At 48.6% G+C, this 19600-nt stretch overlaps 1 protein-coding gene across 5 annotated transcripts in view; it reads left to right on the forward strand.

Annotated features, from left to right (window-relative positions):
* HIP1 (huntingtin interacting protein 1) overlaps window positions 1-19600 on the forward strand; it is a 145667-nt gene that overhangs the window by 70047 nt on the left and 56020 nt on the right. The window contains exon 1 of one of the 5 annotated variants that reach the window (XM_012522793.4): window positions 17624-17682. The exons of the other annotated variants lie outside the window; for them this stretch is intronic. Coding sequence (XP_012378247.1) covers window positions 17653-17682 — 30 coding nt within the window. The 5' untranslated portion in view covers window positions 17624-17652. Of the gene's footprint in view, window positions 1-17623; window positions 17683-19600 lie in introns of those variants that run through there. 5 annotated transcript variants of the gene reach the window in all.

Genomic DNA, 19600 nt, shown 5'->3' on the forward strand with positions numbered 1-19600 from the left:
ATGGGAATTTATTCGCTCACAGTTTTGAGGCTGGGAAAATGTCCAAGGCAAGGCAGCATCAAGGCGATGCTTTCTCCCTGAGTACCAGCGTCCTGGGCTGGCCGCCCGTGCGCCTCGGCTCCTCTGTCACACGGCAAGGCTCATGGTGGCGCCTCCTGGTCTCTTCTCCTGTTCCATTTCAGCGTCTTCCTGTCGCTTTCTCTCTCTCTGAATTTCATTCTCTCATAAAGGACTCCAGTGATAGGATTAAGAGCCATCCTAATGGATTAAGATGTGCTTGAGGTGGGTCACATCTTAACAAGTCGCCTCATCAGAAGCTCCTGCGTACGATGAGTTAGCTGTTCAGAGGCTCCGGGGGAAGGATGGCCTCCAAGTCCTTGCCGACCAGGAGGCTGGCTCAGCACTTGCGCTTCGGGAACGGTCCTCTGAGACCTATGGGTGCCACCGCTGAGGTCTGGTGTGGCTGGCGGCGGAGCGTTTGGCTTCCGGTGCAGAGGCAGCTCATCCTAACACTGGCGAGCAGCTCTGGAGAAGCGAGTCTACGTGTCCTGGCCATTGGCTTTGTGCCTCCGCCACTACAGCTTCAAAACCTCAGCAGAGAGAAGCGGGCGTGGCTCAACTTGCAGAGCATCCGTCTACCATATGGAGGGCCCAGGGTTCAATCCCCAGGCCCTCCTGACCCGTGTGGAGCTGGCCCATGCACAGTGCTGCTGTGCGCAATGAGTGCCCTGCCACACAGGGGTGCCCCCGTGTAGGGGTGCCCCAGGTGCAAGGAGTGCACCCCACAAGGAGAGCCGCCCTGCGTGAAAAAAAGTGCAGCCTGCCCTGGAGTGGCGCCGCACATACAGAGAGCTGATGCAGCAAGGTGAGACATAACAAAGAGACGCAGTTTCCCAGTGCTGCTGGATAACGTAAGTGGACACAGAAGAACACACAGTGAATGGCGGGGAGGGGGGAGGAGAGAAATAAATAAAATAAATCTTTTTTTTAAAAAAAAGCTCAGCAGAATATCATGGATCAGGCGGCTTGTCCCAAAGACCCCTGGAAGAAAGTCAGGTATCCTAGATGCCAGCAAGGAAGGAAATATGTTCTTTGCCTTTTTTTTTTTTAACACTTAGGAAAGAAAGTTTTTGTTTTACCATTGTTGTCATGGATCACAAGAATGACCTCTTTTAAGATGAGGTTCAGTTCAATTCCATGGGAATGCATTGAATTTCCCACTTTACTCGCAGGCCCCTTGGTGTGGATTTAGGGTTAGGGAGACAGCTGTGGCCAAGTGCTTGTCTGTTGAAGGGCTTACAGAGTCTAGGGAGAGATTTCCTTGACATGCATTAAGTGCAATGGCACGTTAATAAAGCAACTGTAGCTGCTGTATCATCTCTAGAACCCTCCACCAAGATTGTTTTCTTTTTTTTTTTAATAGATGTTCTCCAATTGTATTATTATTATTTTTTTAAGATTCATATATTTATTTATTTCTCTCCCTTTCCCCCCCTACCCCGGTTGTCTGTTCTCTGTGTCTATTTGCTGCGTCTTCTTTTGTCCGCTTCTGTTGTTGTCAGCAGCACCGGGAATCTGTGTCTCTTTTTGTTGCGTCATCTTGTTGTGTCAGCTCTCCGTGTGTGTGGTGCCATTCCTGGGCAGGCTGCACTTTCTTTCACACTGGGTGGCTCTCCTTACGGGGTGCACTCCTTGCGTGTGGGGCTCCCCTACGCAGGGGACACCCCTGCGTGGCAGGGCACTCCTTGCGCGCATCAGCACTGCGCATGGGCCAGTTCCACACGGGTCAAGGAGGCCCAGGGTTTGAACCGCAGACCTCCCATATGGTAGGCGGACGACCTGTCCATTGGGCCAAGTCCGCCGCCTCCTAGATTGTTTTCTTAACCACATTAGGAGGCGGGAATTTGTGTCCCTGCTTCACCTCTGAGAACCTGGCTTCATAAGCCCCTCCAGTAAGCCAGAGGCCAAGTTCAGGTACAAAAATGGTTTCACGACAGCCCAGCCCACTGTGCTCTGCAGTGGAGTCACCCCTTCCTCCTGTCCTGTATCCACTCTGCCAGCTCAGCTGGGTAGTTTTCTTGAAGAGCCTGGTTCCACCTTTCTTCCTCTCTCACCTAGAGTGGTCCCAGTCCAAACCCAGTCACGTGGTCCGGCAGCTGCCCCTGAGCCAAAGGAGGCAGCAGCCAGCCACAATCCGCGCTGCCCCAGGACCCCAAAGAAGTTAAGCCATATGTCTTTTAAGGAAAAAACCCCCATGTCTCCTTTAGATTCTGAAGTTCCAATGCACCTTTGATGTGGAGGTGATTTCTGCAGGCAAGTAGGGGATTTGAGCATGGGGCATCTTGGCGAATGTGGTGGCTGAGTTAGCGGGACTCCACAACTCCTTCCCTTGTGCACGGAGGACCAGGCAGTTGACTTCGGGGTCCTTCTGAGACTGCGCCAGGTGCCAAGCGTGGGCTTTAGAGTCACATTGGCCCCAGGCTAAATCCCACTGTTCCCACTTGCCAGCTCCAAGCCTGGACAAGTCAGTTGGCCTCTCTGGGCTTCAGTTTCCCCATTTGTCCGATGGGGCAGTATCTGCAAGCTTGGGGCCAGGGGGTGTTGAGATGGCCTGTTTAAAGTCCTTGGCTCACAGAACGTGCTTAATAAGCGACGGCTGTCATTATTAATATTTGTGCTCATTCATGTAGGGCAGTACATCAACTCTTAATGCTTTAGCTGAAGGTGTAGGGCATCCTTCATTCCGAATGCTCACGCTGCTGGGTGAGCTCCATCTGGTGGGCAGGCAGACGTGTTAGTACATAATTACCATATGCACAGGGTACACTGAGGCAGGGGCTAGCATAGCAGAGGGTGGGAACGACTGGCCGGCGGCTCGAAGAGAGACATCCTGAGGAAGATGGGGGGGGGGGGAGGGTGCTCCTGGGGGTAAGGAAAGTAAGGGCCTTTCCGGGCCCAGACGACCACGTGGGCAGAAGCCCCAGATCGTGAGGCCTGTGGTTGGTCCAGGAACTCCCTGTGGTCTGTGCTGGGAGAGCAGACCATCCCATCTCCACGGGATGGGCAACGTTCCCAGGACGGACCTGGAGCAAAGACACGGGATCCCAGTCTTTTCGTGCCCCCGTCCTTCCCTGGCAGTGCTTCTGCTCTTCTTGAGGCCGGGAGCAGCGATTCCATCGATGACCACACGTAACGCACAGTAGGTGCTGAAGGAATGAAGGCACCGATGCAGAAAGGCGAAGGCTTTCCAGTTGAGAGGGGGGCCCTGTGTGCAGGCTGGACAGGCGCGAACAAACCTGGGGAGCGGAGTTTGAGCAGGTTTGTTAGGAGCAGAGCCGGAGAAATGAGAGGGCAGGGAGGAGGTGAGGGGCCGGCAGGGAGGAGGTGAGGGGCCGGCAGGGAGGAGGTGAGGGGCCGGCAGGAAGGAGGTGAGGGGCAGGCAGGGAGGAGGTGAGGGGCAGGCAGGGAGGAGGTGAGGGGCAGGCAGGGAGGCCCAGGTGAAAAGGAGTCAGTCTCCAGGACCCGGAAGTGGGGCTGTCTCCGCATGGCTGTGCTCTTTGGGCTAGAAGTCTTACACGTCCTTCTGGTCCCAGGGCCTGGAAGTGGCCCTCACTGGCACCAAGGTAAGCATGGGAGCCGCAGACCTTAGACTGGGGACAAGAGTTTTGCAGTGAGCATTTCACTAACTTTCTACTGACTTGGGTCGCTCTTCGGAGCACCCATTTCTCAGAGCGGATTTTTTTTTTTGCAAGCTGTCTTCCCATGTCACTGCCTCCGTAACCCAGCCAGGCCTTGGTGCTGGGACAGCGGTGTTGCCAGTGGTTATGGCAGGTGAGGTTAAGGCACCCAAGCCCTGGCCACCATCCCTGGTGCCCTGCACACTTAGGAAGATTGTCCATTCCATCAGCAAACACTGAGGACCTACTCGGGCCCTGTGCCAGACACAGAGAATGAAAAAGAGAGTGTGGTTGTTTGAGGGATCCCGTCACCAAAGAGGTGGAAGAGACAAACAATTATAGAGTAGGATGATAAGTGCTCTGTTAGAGATTTAGGCAAAGCCCTTTGTCTAAAGGTAGGACGCAGAGGTAAGAATCATTCATCCTGCCAGGTGGTACAGGAGGTTGGAGGTGACACATCACTGGCCCATTCACTCATTCATTTATTCAAAAAATATTTATGAGCGCCTGCCATGTGCCAGGTACTGTTCTAAGCACAAAACATACAGTGATCCCTGCCTTGTAGAGCTTCCCTCCTGTGGGCAGGGGTGGTCAAGGTAAATGAGGAAGTTGTGCAGCATATTGGAAAGGTGGCAAGTGATCCGGAGAAGAGAGTGGGTACATGGCTGCAGGCGCCCTAAGGACTCATAGGTCAGCACTGTCAGAGGGGTGAGCCAGTCATTCCTAGCAGGGGCTCTTCCTTGGCCGGCAGTGCACCCGGGGACCCCTGTTCATAGTCGGCTCTTGGCCTAAGTCTTGGCTCTCAGCCTTGACTCCTGGCTCCCTGTGGAGAGACAGTGACATCTAGGCCCTGGGGCTCCCCATCACTGTCCTTCAGCTCATTCAGCTTTGAGCCCAGGGGTCAGCTGTCTTCCACAGAGGCCCTCAAACTCCTCAGTTTCCCCCCAGACTTCTTAGAAGTTGGAGGGAAGATGCTCCCTCTTGTTTCCAGCAAATTCCCCTTCAGGGAGCCTGGGGTCAGCTGAGCCTTCTCTGGCCATGGTCCTGGGTGTGTCTTTGGCGCCATCAGCAACACAGGAGGCCCTCTCAGCCGAGCGGAAATGAGGGTGGGGGCGACAGCGTTTGGTTCATGTCCTTTCAGTACCTCCTCAGAAAGAGCGTGGGTCCTGTGCTTGCTCAAGGTGGAGAAACTGAGGCTAAGGGGAGAAGTCTATCCCTGTCCTCAAGCCAGGATTCCTTACTGTGAATTCTAGGCTTTTCCTGAGGCAGTTTTGGCTTCTCAGTGCCCAAGGGGGGCCAGCCACAAGATTACTGGGTTTGCCCCGTGCTTGACGCCCCTGCACACCGCTCCACTTCTCTCCAACCTCTGGCCCCGCGGCTCTTCGCTTCCCCACCCCTAAGGAAGCGCCCCCTTCACCACTGGAGGAACAGAAGCGAGATCACCGGCTGTGCCGCGCTAAGGAGGGTGCATCACCACCCAACGACTGATGATGAAATCCACCTCCGAAATTAGCAACTACCCCTCTCTCCACTTAGAAACCTGCTTAGCACATCCTCCCCAGCTTGTTCTTACTCCCCAGGATTGGAGCAGGAAATAGCCATCAGGTGGGACCCGCCACGGCCTCCCCAGGGCCCGAGAACCTGCAGTGCTCGGCAAGACCTGTGCTATGATTCTGTGTTCGTAAGGACTTGTTCTCAGAAGCTAGGATTTTCCAGCCACCTCTGTGTTCCTGTCCATGGAGATGAGCCTGAGTCACCCTTCCCAGGGCTGGAAGGACAGACGGCTGGGGTTGCTGGCCCGGCCTGGGATGAGAGACTCTTGGCTCCATTCTAGCTGTGCTGCTTACTTGTGTGGTGGTCTGACTGGTGGAGCCAGTCGCTCAACCATCCTCAGTTTCCTCCTCTAACAGTCCCAGGATTGCTGTAAGGGTTAAATGAAATAATGTATCACCCCCCATCCCAAACCTATTTCTTCCCCGGGTCTCCCATCTCATGAATGGCAGCACAGTCCTTCTAATCTGGGAAAAAAGTTGGGCATGACCCTTGCCTCCTCTTCCTCTCACCACATGTCCCACCCATCAGTAGCTCCTGTCACCTTTGCCTTCAGAATAATTCAGATGAGACCACGTCGCAGCATCTCCACTACTGCCACCCTGGTCCAAGCCACTGTCGTCTCTGGCCTGGCTTCATGCAATGTCTTCATTGTTGTCCCTGCAGTCTATTCTCAAGGCAGCAGCCAGAGGGGTGCTTCTAACAGGTCGGATGGAGCCATTCCTCTGCTCAGAACCTTCCAGTGGCTTCCCATCTGGCTCAGAACAAAGGCCAGTCCTTAGTGGTCACAAGGCCTCTCCCACCTCTGACCTCTCCACTCCAGCCACACTTAACCTCCTGGCTGTTCCTTATACGGGGTCCTGCTCAGGACCTTTGCACGACCTGCTCCCGCTGCCCGGAAATTCCCCCCACCCCCAAGTGTCTGCAAGGTTAGAGTGCCCCTCTCGAAGATCCATGTTCCTGTATCACCGTCTCAGGACTGCCTTCCCTGATGACCCTTTTTAAGATGAAAACACCAGCCTGGTACACCCCATCCCCGTGCTCAGCCTTACTCTATTTCCATAGCACCTATCACCGCCTGACACACCATACATTTTGTTTCTGTGTTTAATGCTGTTCTCTCCCCACTAGAATATAAGATCCTCGAGTAAATGAATGAGTAAATAGGGAAGACCAGAAGAGGTTTGGGTGACCCATGAGAAACTCTTTTAGCCATTATTAGCCAAAAACAGGTGACAGAGAGCAGGGTTGTCCCTGGCTGGATAACTTTTGGAAGAAAATAGGTGACCAATCTGTATTGGGCCACTTCTATAGTTAGCCAGACTCCATGGGAGGAGAGCTATTTTTCTGAGCTTTATGTAACAGATGTGGTTTTGTATAAGTCACACTTCTGTAAACCGAATCCTATTTTAAATGTACTAGCGGAGATTGCTATTTAAAGGAAGCTGATGCCAAATTCTTTTGTAAAATGAATAATAATAATCTCCTAATTTGTACTTAGTGTCAAATCACATTTTCCAAAAAAATTCATATTTACTGATATCAAGGTATGCTTGTGTGAGGTGAAGAAATCTCTTCGTTTTCCATTTTTCCACTGTCTTCATTCTTTCTTTCTCCTTATCCTCATTCTTCCTGCTTTTCCTTCAGCTGAGTCTTTTTTCCCATAGACTCTAGCATAGAATGTTCTTCTGTAACATGACCAAAATTAAGGGTGCGATGAGCAGCGGCTGCTCCCCAGACCAACTGAAGCCACATCTGGGGGTGGAGCAAAGGAATCTGTTTGGAGTATCTGTCTATGTACCTGGGGAACAGAGTTAAGTTCCCAGGTGCTGTCCACGTACAGCCAGGTTTGCCACCCACTGACCAGAGACCACCATGTGCTATTTGCCTTTCATGCGTGCCGTCTTTACACGCCGTAGAACTGATGAGGCTGGACAAGTCCCTTTTGGGGCTTTGCAGAAGGCAGCTGGTATGAATTTGGCCAGAGACTCTTACCAGATGGGCTGATTTGTATGGGAGCTGGAGTCCCGGAGCTCAGGAATCCCCCCTCTTAGTACATCGTCTGCCCTGTTGATATCGCAGATGAGAGCAAGGTCCTGTGGCCACTGCCTGAGGGAGTTTCGTTCCCATGCTCTTCAGAGCGTCTGCCTGATGTGAACTTGGGCTTCACCAGCCTCCTACCCATCTCTGTTTCCCTTCCAACTAGAATGGGTCAGCAGGAGCACAATTATGTATTTGGGGCACTGGTGGAAGGTGTGCAAGCCACTAACACCGGCACCCGCGGCTCTGACAACAGTAGGCGGTTGGCCTAGATAGAGATTGTTTGGCCTTAGGTCTGGTCTTCAGGAACTCATTCTAGGTCTTCTGAAAAACATGCTCCTTTTGACTCTCACCAGACCACGAGACTGTAATATCTGCTAATAGGACAGCTGGGATTTTTTTATAAGATGAGAGAAATCCAACTTTAAGGTAACAAATGTGTTGAGGTCAAAGCAGAGGTTTAGTAAATAAGGTGGCGTGGCGAAGAGTGCAGTTACAACCATTTCAGCAGTGGAAGGCGCAACGTGTACCTGACTGAGCAGTGGGTTCCAGCCCCGCCCTGTATGTCTTGACCTCTCTGAGCCCCTTTGTTTATCTGTGAAGTATGCCCCAACTTCCTCACAAGGTTTCTCAACATCAGTTAGATGACATATGTGAAAGCTAAACAAAAATGGAGAAGTGCTGTCACCGTAATTATTCAAGCAAACTTCTTATTTGCAGATTTGAGTGAGCCAAACCGATACACTGGAGAATGGTCATCATTACAGAACTATTTGCTGGAGCCAAATAAGTTGTTTTCATCTAGCCACTTCCTTGTTGTTAAAAAAGGGAGTTCTGTATATTTACAAGCTGCATTTCAGGAAAATAAGGTTACAGTTATGTGACGTAAAGGCCACCACCTGAAGTGAGAAATGAAGCTGAAGAATGGGATGTTGAGAGGGGTGATACCAAAGCCAGCTGGAGGTTTGGCTTTCACAGGATCGGGAACCACTCTAGGTTTCTGAACAGGGAGAGTCCATGAGTAGAACTGTGTCTGCAGAAAGTTTTTCTTACAGCTTTATTTGGGGTCAATTGTGGTAGAGAATTAGAGACCCAGGACCAGTTATATATAGTAAAACAGGTGTGAGATGGGGGTGTTTGAGGGGCTGGGGGTGTTGGGGAGTGCGAAGCAGGAGGGCTTGGCTTACCTGGCTACTCAAGTGCCCTGTGACTCGTTCACCTCATGGATGGAGACTCCTAAGAACACCTGGAGTTGTCCTACATGATATTGCAGGGACAGATACTGGACATTATATAACCTGCCATAACCCACTGAATGGACTGGGGGAGAGTGTAAACTACAATGTAAACTATCATCCATGTGGTGCAGCAGTGCTGCAAAATGTATTCACCAAACGCAATGAATGTGCCACAATGATGGAAGACGTTGTTGATGTGGGAGGAGTGGGGTGGGGTGGGGTGTGGGGTATGTGGGAACCTCTTCTGTTTTTTTAATGTAACATTTTTTGTGATCTATGTATCTCAAAAAAAGACAGTTTAATTTTTTAAAAAACATGGGGAAAAAAGTGAATGAATTTATGGGATGGTAAATTGGTACACATTTAAAAGGACAATTTGGCAATATCTACCTTGTAAATACTTATGCTCTTTGATGAAAAACTTGTGATAGAAATGTGTGATGAAAGAAATGGACTGTGGCCTAAACACAAATGAACAAAGATATTCATATAGCTTTCTCATTAAAATGAAAAAATACCAAAAAATAAAAAAGAACCGGCCTCTGTAAGAGACACAAAGCCGAATAATGGGTGGTTCCTGTGCTTGGGGCGATGTCAGTCAGGGTTGCCTTGCCCTCGTGTTTTGAGGTAATCAGAGGAAAGTTGCTCTATATCAAGTAAAAGAGAGCAGAAAAAACTGACCTCAGAGTTAGAAATCTGGGGAAGTAAGAAGGGGGGAGGGCAGTGGAGGGAAGCTCAGGAAGTTGGGCAGTGCTGGTGGTTGGAGGTGGACACAGCAGGGCGACCAGCTGTCATCTGGAAGGCTCTCCCTGAAGCCCGAGCAAGGGCACTGCTCAGCGGGGATTGAGTGGTCAGGACATGTCTGTGGGGCTTGTCCAGGGGCTGACTTTCTAGTCAGGCCAACTTGCCCAAAGAGCAACTACCGTGAATTCTCTGGTGCAGTACTTGTATTCATGACGTTGCGGTTCTAAGGAAGGGGAACTGAAGCGTCCTCCATGACAGAACTGTGAGGAAGAGGGCTCTTTCCTCAGCCCCTGCTCCCTGCCAGTGTGAGAGGGTAGCCTGGCCAGCCTGGCCTCCTCCCTCAGACTTGCTGTCTACTTTCTTTTTTTTTTTTTTTTTTTAAACTTTTTTTTTTAATTAGAGAAGTTATGGGTTTACAGAACAATCATGAATAAAATACAGGATTCCCAAATATCACCATATTATTAACATCTTGCATTGGTGTGGAACATTTGTTATAACTGATGAAAGCATATTTTTATAACGGTACTATTTTTTTTTTGCTGTCTACTTTCTAAGACCTTCCGAACGCCTCAGAGGCACCCCAATGTGGTCAGAAGTATTCTCAAGGGGAGATGCAGCTGGGAGATGGGGAAAAGGAGGAGCCCCAAGACCAAGTCAGATAGGAAGACAAAGGTACAGGGAAAGCGGTGAGCTGTGCCTGAGGGCGCGACAGCAGGACCAGCGAAAGCTACTCTGAGTAGACCATCGGGAGAAGTGAGGGCCTGAAGATGCAGAAAGACAGATGGCATTTCCCCCAGGCAGCTGGCAATGGTGTCCGCAGGCAGGCCTGGGTCCCCCTTCCTGTCATCGGTTGCCCCCAGGCCAAACGGTCTGATTACTGTGCCTGCAGTAAACGTTCTGGGGTGCCTCAGACATACGGAGCCTGGGGATCTCCCAGCCCAGAGGCAGAGGCGGAGAAAGCAAGCCCGGGCCCCAGTGGGCAATGGGGGAGCTGACCCCGGAAGGCCTCTCCCAGCAGCGCCTGTGAAGAGCATTTGAAAGAGCAGAGCGTTGCCAGGGGGAGGCCGTTCCCCTCTGGACCCATAACTAGGGGCAGGTGGGAGAGGGGCCTTGGGTAGAAAGGAGATTACTTTTCCAGGGGCTCTGAGCATTCTGGATGATTTTTAGCAAAGGAAAGATAGGTTTTCCTCCTATCTGGCAAAAGAAAGTTCTTCCTCTCTGGCAAAGCTCCCCGACTCCCAGCCTAAAAGGTTCTGTGCTGGCCTGAACCCCAAAGAACCAGGCCCCAGCAGAAGGGACTGTCCATTTGCCAGGCTGCCTCCCAGTTCCTCTCACTCTCCCTCCCTCCCTACTGCTCTCTCTCTTTTTTTGCTTGATTTTATTATAGTTCCTGTTTTTATTCAAAATTAAAGAAAGTAGCTCCATTACCTATTAATATAAAAAAGTTCTGCATTTTGACATAGAACACAGTGACATATATCAAAGGAAAAAAATCCGGAGTTTTTTCATGACTATTTTTTAGGTGTGGTAAATACACATAACATAGAAGTTACCGTTTTTAAATGTACAATTCAGTGGCATTAGGTGCATTCACCATGTTGTACAACCATCAGCACTATCTAGTTCCAGAACTTGTCATCAACACCCTAAAAGGAAACCCTGTACCCTTAGGAGTTACTCCCCGTCTCCCTCACCCCAGCCTACCCTGCCTCCACAACCACTAATGTGTTTTCTATATCTATGGATTTGTCTATTCTGGGTATTTCACTAAAATGGGATCGTGTAATATGTGGCCTTCTGCATGGACTTCTTTCACTTAGCATCATGCTTTCAAGGCCCATCCATGTGGTAGCATGTAGCAGTACTTCATTCCTTTTCATGACCGAATAAGATTCCATTGCGTGGCTAGACCACACCTTGTTTATCCATTCATCCACTGATAGACATTCGGGTTGTTTCTACCTTTTGGCACCTGGGAATAATACTGCTATGAACCATCAAGCAGAATGTGTAGAATGTTTCATTTCAGGGACGATATACCGAGGAGTGGAATTGCTGGGTTGTATTTTAATTCTATTTGTAACTTCTTGAGGAACCACTAAACTGTTTTCCACAGTGACTGCACCATTTTGCATCCTTACATACATTCTCACTCCTTATCAACACCCGTTATTTGATGGGGGAGGGGGTTCCTTCCAATTTTCGCCATCCTAGTGGATGTGAAGTGGTATCTTATTGTGGTTTTGATTTGCATTTCTCTCCTGACTGATGGTGTTAAGCATCTTTTCATGTGCTTATTGGCCATTTGAATATCTTCTCTGGAAAATTTCTATGCCCATCTTTTAATTGTGTTATCTTTTTATTGTTGAATTGTAAGAGTTCTTTTTATGTTCTGGATACTAGACCCTTGTCAGAGATACGATTTGCAAACATTCCCATTCTATAGGCTGTCTCTTCGCTATCTTGATAGTATCACTTGATGCACAAAAGTTTTCATGAAGTCCAATTTATAATTTCATTTTTTGTTGCTTGTAATTTTGTTGTACTATCTAAGAAACCAATGCCAAATCCAAGACGGTGAGGGTTTTCCCTTATGTTCTCTTCTAGGAGTTTTATAGGTTTAGCTCTTATTTTTTAGGTCTTTGATCCATTTTGAGTTAATTTTGTATAGGGTATGAACTTGGGATCCAACTTCATTCTTTTTGCAGGTGCATATCCTGTTGTCCCAACACCATTTTTGCCAGAGACTATTCTTTTCCCCATTGAATAGTCTTGGCACCCTTGCTGAAAATCTATTGGCCATAGTGTATGAGTGTACTTCTGAACTCTCAGTTCTGTTACGCTGATCTATATGTGTATCCTTATACCCATACCACTATATTTTGATTACTGTAGCTTTGTGGTAAGTTTTGAAATCAGTAAGTGTGAAGAACTTTGTTCCTCCTTTTTAAGAGGGTTTAGGTTTTTCTATAGGAATTTGATGATTAGCTTTTCTGTTTCTGCAAAGAAGGCTTCTGGAAATTTGATAGACTATGTTGAATCTGCTCCCTTCTCTCTTCTCTCTTTTTAAAACTTTTTTCATTATGGTAAAATATACATGCCATAAACATCATTTTACGTAAACAATTCTGTAATATTAAGTGCATTGATAACATTGTAGTAACTACTATCTATGTCCAAAACATTTCCAACATCCCAAACAGAAACTCATACCCATTACGGAATAACTCCCCATTCCTGCCTCCTGCCACTGCCTGGTAACCACTGTTCTGCTTTCTGTCTCTAGGAATTTGCTTATTCTAAGTATTTCATGTAAGAGATTTCATACAATATTTGTCCTTTTGTGTCTGACTTATTTCACTCAGCTTGATGTCTTCAAGGCTCATTCATGTTGTAGCATGTACTAGTCCTTCATTGCTTTTTTTTTTAAGATTTATTTTATTTATTTCTCTCCCCTTCCTCCTCATTGTCTGCTCTCTTATGTCCATTCACTGTGTGTTCTTCTGTGTCCACTTGCATTCTTGGCAGCACTGGGAATCTGTCTCTTTTTGTTGCGTCATCTTGCTGCATCAGCTCTGTGTGTGTGTGTGCGGTGCCACTCCTGCGCAGGCTGCGCTTTTTTCACGTGGGGCAGCTCTCCTTGCGCATGGGGCCTCCCTACACAGGGGACACCCCTGGGTGGTGTGGCACTCCTTGCGTGTGGCAGCACTGTGCGTGGGGTCAGCTTACCACACCAGCCAGGAGGCCCTGAGTTCAAACTCTGGACCTCCTATATGGTAAGCAGACACTATATCAGTTGAGCTACATCCGCTTCCCTCCTTCGTTGCTTTTTATGGCTAATAGTCCATTGTGTGTGTTTACCACATTTTGTTTATCCATTTATCTGTTGATAAACACTTAGGTTGCTTCTACCTTTTGGCAATTGTGAATAATGCTGCTATGAACATTGGTGTACAAATCTCTCTCCACCTCCCTATTTCCCATCCTTTTGGAAAGATACCCGAAAGTGGAATTTCTGGGTCATTTGCTGATTCTCTGTTTAATTTTCTGAGGAACCACTGAAATGTTTTCCCACAGCGACTACGGTAAACCATTTTACATTCCCATAAAAAATGTATAAGGATTCCATTTCTCCACATCCTTGTCAACACTTACTATTTTCAGTTTTTTAAAAATAATAACCATCCTACTGAGTGTGGACTGATATCTCCTAGTTTTGATTTGCATTTCTCTAATGGTTAAAGTTGAGCAGCTTTTCATATACTCATTGGCCATTCGTATATCGTCTTTGGAGAGGTCTCTGTTCAGATACTTTGCCCATTTTTAAAATGGGCTGTTTGTTTTTGTCGTTGAGTTGTAGGAGTTCTGTATGTATTCTGGGTGTTAAACCTTTATCAGGTATATGCTCCCACTCTCTCTTACCAGCTCCGCTCACACGGGCACTCACCTAAACGGGCCCTGGACGAGGTCACCAGTGACATCCTGTTGTCAAACCCATTGGCTAATTCTCAGCCTTCATTTCACTTGCCCCTTCAAGCTGTATTTGACAGTCAGTCTCTGCATTTTGCTTGAAAGACTTTCTTCACTGATAAAGGTGGCCACTTTTATTTACCTTTTTTCTTCCCTGGTTGCTCCTGGTCCCCTGACTTCTGGCCCAGCCCAGGGCTCCATTTGGGCCTCTTTTCCTTTTCATTTACACCCACTTCCCTGCTGACCTCATTCAGCCTTGTGGCTTTGAATGTCCTCTCTAAACTGGTATCTCCCAAGTCCCTCTCTCCAGTCTGAACTTCTCCCTGCCTTTTTTTTCTCCCCAAAGATAACCATTTATTAGTAGTTTAGCACTCTTTTTTTTTCCAATTGAAAGTATTTTTAGCCTAGAGTTGTCCAGCTTAATATCTGTACCTCACTTAGCAGTTAGCATAAGCCTGATACAAGGTGATCAAGCATTAGCCATGAAGGCTTTTAGTGCTCACACATACCTTGGCAGGGAATAAGACATTGGGGAAGAGCGCGTAGGCATTCTAATTAATCACCTCCTCCGGCCTTTCCAGCATTATCTTTTCCTGCATCCTCCTCGGCTGATGCATCAATTTCCAACAGACCAACCACTTGGCTATAGGCTTTGCTCCTCTCACAACAGAAATGCCATCTCACCCATTTTCTGCCAGTCTCTGGCCATCAGGATGTTCAACCACATCTCAAGCCTAATCACAAACAGCCAAATTCCTGGTCCTTTCCCAACAAACCCGCCCCTTCCCCCGTCCTCCCGGCTGCACCGTCATCCTCTGGTTGCTGAGGTTCGAAACTCCGAGACTTCCTTGAGCCCTCTCTTTTTCTCACACCCACATGCAAACCAGCAGCAGGTCTGACAGCCCAGCCTTCAGAAAAGATCCAGACCCTTCCACCTCTCCCGCCCTGCCACCCACACGTCTAGCCTGGATTATTTTAATAGTTTCCTGATCATCGCCCCGCCCCCTCCTACTGTCAGGTCTCAATAGTGCGGCCAGAGTGCTCCACAGAAGTGCGGCTCATCGCGGCAGTCCTCTGCCTGGAGTCACCTCGCGCTGGTCTCCCAGGCCCTACCTGGCCTGGCCACCTCGCCTCTCTCTGCTTCGGCCCCGTCGGTCTTTCTTGCTGTTGTTCAAACACGCCAAGCAAAGTCTTTATTTTTTTAAGGGAACAATTCAGTGGTATTTAGTACATTTCCATTGCTGTGCAACCATTACCTCTATGCTCCAAAACATTTTTCCTGACCCCACTAAGCAGGCACTCCCCATTTCCCCTCTCCCAGCGCCTGCCAACCACTAAGCTACTTTCTGCCCTTACGGATTTGCCTATTCTGGATATTTCTATAAATGGAATCATATACTTTGTGGCCTTTTGCTCCACACTTAGAATACTTCTTTCACTTAGAATACTGTTTTGAAGGTGCACCCATCTATCAGCACTTCCTTCCATTTTATGCCTAAATAATATTCCATTATATGCATACACCATGTTTTATTTACCCATTCCTCTGTTGACAGGCATTTGGGTGGTTTCCACCTCTTGGCTATTGTGCATAGCGCTGCTGTGAACACTCATGTCCCAGTTTCTGTTTGAACACCTGTTTTTTATTCTTTCGAGCATATACCTAGGAATGGAATTGCTGGGCCATTGCAGTAATTCTGTTTAGCTTTCTAGGAACTGCCAAACTGTTTTCCACAGTGGCCGCACCGTTTTACATTCTCGCCAGCCGTGTGCAGAGGCTCTCATTTCTCCACATGCGTGGCAACAGTTGCTGTTTTTCCGTTTTTCATTATTATGGCCATCCTGGTGGGTGCAGGGTCCTGTCTTGGCACACTTGGGCTTTGCACTTGCTGTTCCGTCTGAAATGCTCTCCCCACAATGTCCACTTAGCTCCCTCCCTTCCTTCCTCCAAGTCCCTGCTCCAGTGTGGCCTCACGGGACCATCCCCTGTAACGTGGCACCTGTCCTGCCCCCACACTCCCGGTGCCCTTTCTCTGCCTCACTTTTCTCTTTAACACCATAACTGTCCACCGTGCTGTGTTCACTTGCTGTGTGGTTTGTCTGTCTCTCTCCACTAGAATGTAATCCCAGGAGGGCTTTGCTGTTTCCTCAGTGCCAAAAACAGTATCTGGCACTTAGTGGATCCCCCCAAAATATTTGTCAATGAATGAAGTTTAAGAGAGGAGAGGCCAATTATGAGGTCCCAGAGTCATGGGATCACAGGGTCCAGGGGGGCCTTAAAAACCGTCTTGTATAAACATGCCAGTGGTCAGAGACCCCCAGCCCAGGCCAAGCATCACTGCCCACCTTCCACGGTCTCCTTGTCCACCTCTCACTCAACTCGCCTTTTAAAAAAATTTTTTTATATACAATAAAATTCAGCAATGTTAGTGTTCAGGTCAATGAGTTTTGACAGTCGTGTGCAGTTAGGTAACCCCTACACAATCAAAATACAGAACGGTCCCGTCACCCCCAAAAGCAAGGCCCTCTGTAGTCAGCCTCTTTCTCCACCCCCAGCGCCTGGCAAACACTCATCTGTTTTCTCTTCCTATGGTTTTGACCTTTCCAGAATATCACATAAACGGAAATAAGTAGCATGCCACCTTTTGAGGCTGGCTTCTTTCACGTAACACGTGCTTTTGAATTTGTCCCTGTTGTTGCATGTATCAGTAATTGGTTCCCCTTCACTGCTGAGAAATATTCTATTGTATGGATGTACCCCAGTTTGTTGAACCATTCACCAGCTGAAGGGCATTGGAGTTGTTTCCCGTTGGGTTGGATGTGAATACAGACTCTGGCTTCTAATTCTCCTTCCTAGGTTCCCATGCTGGCCCTTGAGGGCTTCCCTTTTACAGCTCACCCTTTTTTCCCCATCCCCCCTCCTGCCACCACTTTTCCTAATTTTGTTCCTAATCTGGCATTCTGGGATTCCCTGTTCAAATCTGTTCACCATCCTAGTTAAAATTACCTGCTTTATCCGTATCCCTCTTAGAATGGGGTGTTTGGAGCCGAGCACATCCTTTGGAGCTCAGCAGAATCTCTGACACATGGTGGGATGAACTAATAGTACTCCACGTGTGGTTGAAACTTGCAAACTTGGGATGGATTGGCTCCAGTTCTAGGTAATATACCGCAGTTGATGTAGCTCAAATGCAAATTAACGCTTGACATTTTATTTTATTATAGTGGCCACATTGTATTAATTCAGCAAACTTTTTGGAAATATGTGCAGTTGGATTATGGGCCTGGGGTATTCTGTCGCAATGATTTTCACCCATGGTCACATCCTATCAGTGTCATCCCAGCGCGTTTCCTGTCCCTCCCAACATCAGTTGGATCACTGTCACTTAGTGGTAAATACGGGGACCAGGACCCAGGCTGGGGCACAGCACACCTTACCCCCAAGGTGATGGTGGCTCCGTACTCCGCATCCAAGCACAGGACATCTGTCCTCATGGACTTGCGCACAGAGGGCCAGATGGTAAATATTTTGGGCTTTGTGGCCATTTAAGGTCTCTGTTGCATATTCTTCTTCCTTCTCTTTCTTGTTTTCTGCTACCTCTTCTACTTGTTCAGCAAACCTTTAAAAATGTAAAACCCAATCTTAGCTCGGGGCCACACAAAAACAAGCTGCAGGCTGGCAGTCAGCAGTTTGCCAATCCCCGGTAACCCATTGTTTCTTAATCTTGTCTGCAATTAGCGGTTGAGGGACTTTGTCAAATGCCTTGATGATGGGAATTCAGATACACACCACTTCTACTCTGTTTTCCTGAAATACTGGTCTAGAAAACAACAAAGGAAATGAGGTCAGTCCCACACGACTTGTTTCCAGTAAAGACATGCTGGCTCCCAGCAATCTGTCTCCTTTTCCTTCTGGAGTCTCCTGGATAATGTGTGCAGCTTTACCTTCTTCTCTTCTGGTAAGTGATGATGAGGCCCTTTCTCTGCAGTCTTGCCGCCGGCCCTTATAGTGCTTTGCTGATCACCTTTGCTGTTCACCTTCAGCCCTATATGTTACTCCTCCAAGTCAGAAACCTTGAGAGCACCCAGCAACAGGGCTACAGGACTAATGGGACCTCTCTCAGTCGCTCTCTTTTTTTTTTTTTTTTTGAGGTATTGGGACCGGGAACTGAATCTGGGACCTCGTATGTAGAAGCCGGTGCTCAACCACTGAGCCACATCGGCTCAACCTGAGTTGTTTTTTTTCTTTCCATTTGTTTGCTTGTTGTTTGTTTGTTTCATTTTTTTGTTTTTTTAGGAGGCACCAGGAACTGAACCGGGGACTGGACCCGGGATATCCCATGTGGGAAGCAGGTGCTCAACTTGCTGAACCACATCTGCTCTTCTCTCACAGTCTCTTAACTTGCCTTGGCCTTGAGTTTTCTCTTGTCATTGCTCACTCTGCCTTTTGCAAGTCAAAGATCATTCTGGACAGAAAGGACAAATGTGATAGAGGGGCTTGTCACCAACATTATACCATTGGCCAAAAGCAGCGTGCCCATCCCTTCCTTATTCTTCTTTTTGCTTTTCATATGACAAGGTAGTCTCTGGGGTGTCCTCAACATTTTCTGGATCCCATTTTGGCTTTAGCTCCCTGACACCATTCATTAGCCTGTGCCGCCCGCTGGCTCACGGACACGAGTGATTTGTGTGCCCTGTCGGGTTCCTTTGCTTCATGAAGTGCTTTTGAAATCGCGTACTCAGAGGGAGGGAAGGAAGCAAGAGGGAACAGGAAGGAGGACAGTCTCTAACTCCCCTCCACACAGTTAGCTCCTTCAGCTGCGTGCTCCATGGCGGGGGCAGCTCGGCACCTGGCACCTGCACTCACCTGTGCTGCTCGCCCATCACAGGCTGGTGTGAGAGGCCGACCCTGGAACTCCAAGCTGCATCACGTGTGCTCCTGCAGCCCACATAGTGTATGCAGTATGTGGCAGTCCTGCCTCGCATACAGTAGGCATTCCATAAAAATCCCAACGCCCCAGTGCCTCCCACTTGTCGCATTCTCGTTCTTCAGCTATTCCTGGTGCTTCCCCATCCTGGCTGCCCTCCTCCAGCCCAGCCAACTGGAGGAGTGAATTCCGTTCTTGAATCCTCCACCTTCTTAAACCGCCGTCCCTTGCAGAACATCAGATTGCCAAGTAGCGTCTTTCTTTTCACTGAACCCTTGGCAATCTGCCTGACCCAGGCAGGTCAGCCCGCGGCATGCACTCAGAAGCCAGTTGATGTTTGAGGGCTTTCAAGTCGGGGGAAGGAGGAGATGTGATCCTAGCTTAGTGTCCCTGACCTGTGGCGCAGAGCACACAACATACTTTTTAAAAAAAGACCCTCTTATAAGAACATGCAAATGAGAACAAAGTATTTGGCTATATGGTGCCTAGCTAAGTATGAAGAGAGGATAAGAGGACAGCTGGCTCTCATTAATTAGGGCAGGTTACACTTAAATATAAGCAAGATTTTTCACTGGAGGGAGAGAAGGAATTGTGACTTGGGGAAGGTGAGGGTGAAGCATCCCAATCAGGATAAAGAATGTTCAGAAGGTCAAGCAGGCAAGGTACTGTGGGCCGGTGAGGATGTCTGCTTGGAGAGCACTGGGCAGAGCAGTGTGTGCACGGGGGCGGGGGGTGGGGGGTTGCAGAACGGCAGGGAGCTCACGTTTTAGCAAGGAGAGGCTGGCAGCATGCAAATGGACAAACGAGGGAATTGCAGGTGGCACTAGGGGGAAATAGGGTGGTTGTGATAAGGAGAAACTGCAGGGCAAGGGGTGGGGAGGTACTTTAGGTGGCAAGGGAGGCTGGCCAGGAAGTGGTATTTGAACCACCTGAAGGGGGAGAAAAATCC

The sequence above is a fragment of the Dasypus novemcinctus genome, chromosome 23, assembly GCF_030445035.2.
Source record: "Dasypus novemcinctus isolate mDasNov1 chromosome 23, mDasNov1.1.hap2, whole genome shotgun sequence".
In the NCBI taxonomy this organism is placed as follows: domain Eukaryota; kingdom Metazoa; phylum Chordata; class Mammalia; order Cingulata; family Dasypodidae; genus Dasypus; species Dasypus novemcinctus.